The sequence below is a fragment of the Ranitomeya imitator genome, chromosome 3 (assembly GCF_032444005.1).
Source record: "Ranitomeya imitator isolate aRanImi1 chromosome 3, aRanImi1.pri, whole genome shotgun sequence".
Lineage (NCBI taxonomy): Eukaryota > Metazoa > Chordata > Amphibia > Anura > Dendrobatidae > Ranitomeya > Ranitomeya imitator.
The window spans coordinates 796,830,551-796,836,835 of NC_091284.1; the positions used below are offsets into that span (position 1 = coordinate 796,830,551).

General features: G+C 36.5%; 1 protein-coding gene across 1 annotated transcript; it reads right to left on the bottom strand.

Annotated features, from left to right (window-relative positions):
* Positions 1-264: 264 nt before the first annotated feature.
* LOC138671226 (matrix metalloproteinase-18-like) lies at positions 265-5,715 on the bottom strand. The gene is made up of 10 exons (XM_069759207.1): positions 5,526-5,715; positions 3,825-4,066; positions 3,596-3,744; positions 3,383-3,508; positions 3,044-3,205; positions 2,536-2,671; positions 2,295-2,428; positions 1,985-2,144; positions 1,725-1,825; positions 265-529 (listed from the first exon to the last, which is right to left on the bottom strand). Exons 1-10 carry the CDS (start codon positions 5,628-5,630, stop codon positions 387-389), a joined length of 1,458 nt encoding a protein of 485 aa, XP_069615308.1. The 5' UTR covers positions 5,631-5,715; the 3' UTR covers positions 265-386.
* Positions 5,716-6,285: the final 570 nt, after the last annotated feature.

Consider the following 6,285-nt stretch of genomic DNA (forward strand, 5'->3'; position numbering starts at 1 on the left):
TATCAGAGGCATAACATGAAGCTCTTGGGCCATAATGCAAAATCTATAACTGGTTCTCCACCAAAAAAACTCATGTCATCGTATGTTGAAGAACATTGGACCTGTTCAGTCAGTGATACCTGGGACTGCCTCCACTGCCCCTCCGGTATTTATACCCCAGAGGTATAGGCTTCATCGGAAGCTATCATTTGTAACATTGAATACAAGGACATTTTAATGTATTTCACAGATTATAAACAACTCAAAAACGCGATGTATATATTAAAATACAAAGTTTTATTTTTACGCAAATATAATATAAAATATTGTCACCAAATAAAGGTGAAAAAATACATTTAATTTAAAAATATCTATGTGAAAAATAATTTAAAATAAAAATAAACAATTTAATTTCTAGAACGTTTTCTCAGGTTGTTGGCCTTGATACCGGAACATTTTATCCAGCTGCTATTCTTCAATAGTCGGGTGACCCTTTTCTGAGTGATGCTGAATTCATATTGGCGATGTCCATCGAAGAAGTACAGAAATTCTAAAAATGAATAAATATGATCTTAGTTTAAAAAAAAAACACTTTGCAAAATTGTTTTAAAAGGAATATATACATATACAATATATATATACAGTATATATATATATATATATATATATATATATATATATATATATATATATATATATGAGTGATTTGATATCATAAATGTACTACCAACTTTTCTCTTTAGTTCAGCCTTCTTAGGTTACTGTTATGCTTAGTTTGCTACACTGTCTACTAAACAAAAGCTAGGATCGACACAAAATAAGCATAAGCCCTGCTGTAAGTAAGCAAAAAGCAATAGTGCATATACATAGCGTACAAAAACTCTGTTTTTGATGAAAAAAAAAGAGTAAAAACCATCCCGCCGTAACATGGAGTACCCCAATCGAGATGGTCCTATTCTCAAATATTGAAATTGTCTCTTTAGAGTGGAAGTGGACTAGAACTCTAGCACCACCTCTAGGAAGTAGCAATCCTAAACGCCAACTAGCTTTGTCACATGACTTAGGATAAAAACCAAAACCAAAATCTCAATTTGCAGACACTGTTTCGGGAGTACTGCTCCTCATTAGTGCAAAGTGTGAGATGTGGTTTGGCTGGGTGAGAGACGTCTGACTGGGACCCAAGGGGTAATATTCTCAAATATTAAAACTTCTTTTTGTGTCAGCTGACCTCAATGTAGATGGGGCAGAGCAGGACTGGGGCCCAGCTATAAGGACCAAGGGTCTATGGTAATCTGAAATACACCTTCTATTTTTTTTCAATAAGACTCCTTCTAGAATGGAGCAGAGATGTGCATGCCTGATTTCCACATCTCTCATGGTCTAAGGGACTACCAGCAAACCCGTGCACTATATCCAGTTTACATCGGCCGCCACATTGACAACGAAAAAGTGGAGGTTGAGCATGCGCACGTCCGCTCCTTTCAAGCCCATTCCTAGGATTCCAGGTCCCCAATCCTGGGATCAATGGGAGTTGTAACAATTAGACCCCCAGCGATCCGCAAGTTATCTCCTATCTTATGGATGCACCATAACTTTATTTTTAATACTTACATCTTATCATTAGAGATTTTCTAACCAGCAATCTAACTACTAGTAATAATCATATTCCTACTATTATTTTAAATTGATCAGTATCATTATAATTACTAAAAGTCTATAACATTTTTTAAAATAATTTTTCTTACTGTCTTTCTGGAAAGCCGCACGAATCTTGGTTAGACCGGGAAAGTTGTCTATAATTTTCTTAGGGAATCCACTATCCATGGTTTGTTTCTTCTCATCGTAACTGGAGAAAGAATTTTAAGGTTGGGGTTAACATCGTAAAAAGATATTGTCAAAATTTAGAGAATAAATCCAGTACTTTACAGTTGTATATTTATTATTATTACAATTATTATTATTTGCTAGCTCATTAAGTAAGCAGGTCTCAAGGAAATTAAGTTACCTCCAATAATTATCATTCACGAAGAAATATGTTTTTTTGGAGATGGAATCATAGACGGCAGCATCAATTCTTCTGACGGACCTTGGAAAGCCCAAGTCATAAATACTTTTAGGAGAATCTGGTGTGATTTCGAAACCCTTCATTGTCCAATATTTTACACCTAGGAAAAATACATAAATTATGTTTTGTTATTATTGAACATATTAAGGTAAGAGGTACGGTATTTATCTGTCTTTCTCATGTATCTATTGCTATCAAATATTTCAAAATAATGTTAAAAAAAATAGAAAAAATACAAAATAATTGATACCTTTGAAGATATGAACTTTGTCCCCGTCCTGGTACTCATAAGCAGCATGAATATGATTTGGCAGTGCTGGCCAGAAAGTGTTGATTAAATGACGCTCAACTTCAGAATTTGGGGAAATTTGGCGCCAGAAAGTTCTATGAAATAAAAACTTACATTGAAGCATTGCATGTAGTATGGGATGGTACTATTTCAAAACTTTTAGGTGATTGCATCAAACTATTCTAATGAATATATCACTTACTTCTCTTTAAAAAATAAGATTTCTCCACGCAGAGTTGTCACAGCATCGAAAGAGTTGTTTGGGAGGCAGGTGGATGGGGTGCTTGGCTCACTTGGTTTTTCAGGGACAGTTGGCTCCACAGGGGTTGTTCTTGCTCCTATAGTGATATAATATTATAAGTGTTAAACCCTGTACATTTGTGAGAGTTTTCCTTTAGTCTTAGACATGTATTCCTTGGGTCCTTCAGTGGAAATAACTTCCATTCAAAAGAATAGGAGAGAAATTTCAGTGCACATCAGCAGCCACTAAACAATGTATGAAGGAACGATGATACTGTCAGAACATTGCTTACATCCTGCCATTAATGGAGCAGATATCAGTTGATGGCTGTGGATGTTGGGTGACAGACCTCCAAAGATCTCATATTGATGACCTATCCCATGGACAGGTTATCTAAATGTTGGCCGAATCTTGAATAGTCGTCATTGTTAGAGAAGGAAGAAGGATTGTTATCTTCTATTTTTCTTACCATAAAGTGACTGAATCCCATTGACGTCATCTTCAGGAAGGTGGAATTCACTTGGCTCAACAAAATGGTAAGTGGGATACATCAGAGCACTGGGGTCATTGGAGTGGAAAAGACCAAGGGAATGGCCAAACTCATGAGCAGCCACAATAAATAAGTTATAACCTGCAACAAAAAAAAGAAATTTCAAGAAGATTGTCACTAATATGTCTTGGGAAATTAGTAAATTTGTTGAAGAGAATCATTATAAACAGTTCTTCATCCAAAAATCTGAATTATGGAGAGTTTATATTAATTGTGATTTGAGTTCATTTACTGCATAAAAAGAAATAGTTGACCTACCATTAGAGCCACTTGTCCAAGTTTCGTCTTCATCAAAATGGGCATCTCCACCAATTCCACTGGAAGGGGCAAAAGCATGAGCAAGTGTCCCGTGTGGGCCATCAAATGGGTAAAAGTCATTATGGACTGTGGAAGACAATAATCAAATATGACTTATAGGATTCAATTTTTTTAGGGTCCGCACTGTGAAATGAAACCTGTTTAGGATCTTACCTTGGGCAGCAAAAGAGATCTCAATGTCAGAAATCCCCTCGTAGACCCGTGTAAACGTCAAGGGCGTCACATCGCTCCAAACTTTAAATGCTCTCTGGATAGCCTGGTCTACTTCAGCTTGGGGCATATCGGGGGTGTAATTCAATATTCTAGAAAAAGATGATTGAATTAGTTTGATGGCAAGCAATAAATAAGTTGGTTTAACCAAAATGAAGTCCTTCAATTTTACCTGTAAGTCAGATCTCTCTTGTTCCATCCTTTGTTACCGGGGAATACGTTGAATTCTCCGACATCAATAAACCCGCATCTGGGTTGGTGCATCATTTCCATCGTGTCGGTATCCAGTGTTCCTGTCACTGTAAGCCCAAGAGATTGCTGCATTTCTTTGATCTTTTGTATCAATGGACTTTCGCCTTTCCTCCTTGACTGTCTCATATCTGTCTTAAGGTTGTAATATTTCTTTAAATATTCCTAAAAAAAGAATCAATGGGGAAACAAAACATGAAAAGAAAATAGAAAACAAAATTTCTGAGATTCCAAAGGAGTGAGATCACCTTGTAAATTACTTATAACCTTTCCAGGAAGATATACACCTTGGTGGATTTTACATAATGTTTATATAAAACGTTCTAAATGGGGCTCGTCTCCCTTATGCACAGCAATATGGGGGCTACTAATTAAAGTCAATAAAGACCATTTAGATAAATGGATGCCATGCCATTCTTCATTTGACCTGAAGAGGCACTATGTAGAAAAATGTCTTCAATTGACCCTTAAAGGATCCTTTTTGGTGTTAGAGGGTGTTAGAGGGTTGTCCTAACACTGTGCTCCTTCCACTGTGTCTTTCTAATAGGACCCTCATGTGCACAATTTCTCTGCAACTCCTCTACAGATTAAATTAAGTATTACACTTTTTTTCAGATCATTTGCTGTTCTTTTCACCACCACCAAATATGGTGGACAACTCCTTGAAGGCTATCCCGCTCCAAGTTCCACAAAAAGTAATACATTTTGATCAGTTGTGATAAAAGGTCTGAACTCTACCATATCTTTAGACCCCCTTTGTAGCCCCCACCACTTAGTAATAGCTTTTAAGTGTTATTCCTATCATCACAATTGGGCATTGCATTTTTGGATAGGGTTTGTAAACACAAACAATTTTGCAATTTACTGTTTGATAAAATGTTTATCCGATCTTGAGATATTAAGACTTTTCTTTTGTTTACAGCTTGTTGCCATTGAGACCGACCACAGCTGCTAAACAATAGAATATGTACAGCGCTTACAAGCTCTTTTCCACAGATCTTGTAAGCACTGCTTTGAAGTTGGCCAGGATTGCTGGACGGCACCGTTACCTCCTAGTCCTGGCCAGCATTAGCACAGTGCTTACAAGCCAGACAGCAGAGGTGGTCGTTGCCCTAGGCAACGAGCTGTAAACAAAAGAAAAGTGTCAATATCACAGCAATGTTTGTAAACTGTAAAAAGCAATAAATTGAAAAGGTGCTTGTCTTTACATTCATTATTGGATAGTGTCCAAAAATATTTAGAATTGAGAGTCGGATAGTATCCAATAATCCTTCAAGTGATGGCCTCAAGACTCAAGATAGAAAATTTCTTTAAAAATGTAGGCACCCTAATGATCAACAAATTCCCATGGACACTACCAGCAATTAGCTGATTTTCTGGATAAATTTGCCACAACTGCTTAGGAAATGCAATATGACTTGGAGGCCATTCAGATGAATTCTATGGATGGCATGAATTCACCGGAATGGGAGATGCTCTCAAAGATTGGCTCATAAAAGGGCACAAAAATGAGTGCTAGCCATCATAGGACAACCCTTGTAGCATTGATAACATAAATTTCTAATATTATATAAATGACAATAATGGGTCCGCTATTATAATTACCGGTATGTTATATACTTACTTCGGCAAACTTGTCATCATTCTCCTCGTTGCCCTTGGGAGGTTCCGCAGGGAAAGCCGAGCAGTAAGCCACGGAAAGTAGCAGGACAAGAAGCAAGTTCTTCATGGTTTGATTTCCTTAGATCTTTGTGACTGAAGACTTTCTGCTACTCTCTCTGAGTTTCTGAGTGCAGAACAGGCCCCTTATATACCGTACCTGGATGCCTCATCCAGACTTCTGAAAATGACTCACTGTTTACGACTTCCTACAATCACAGCGAAAAGCCTATACGCTTTCATTGCCAGCATGTTATGACAAATCGCAAGCTAAGTAAAGCCCGTACTTGTGCAACATCTTATTGTGATTAATGATCAGGAAGAGGTTTTGGAGAGGAAAAAAAAAGAGAATTTAAAAAAATCTATCTAAATAAAAAGATATAAACAATGGTTTCTCAAGAGATGGGCCCTAAAATAAATGACACATAGAAAATAAGTTATCTAAAGTTTGAAAAAGTTGTGATATTAGGGTAGGAATATATATATATATAAGTATATATATTCTGTCACATGGTAAGGCTTTTAATATTAGGATCACCTTGTCGACGGTGGGATGGCTTTTATTCTATTTTTGATTATTTTTGATCAAAAACAGTGTCCCTAAGAACCCAGTGTTATTTAAATGCACTTTTGCTTTTTACTTATTTAGTTACAGCAGGATTTTTGTTCATTTTTCTTCTTGTAGGTATTAAATGCTTTATGGCCAATGTGAACATGTGTTTATG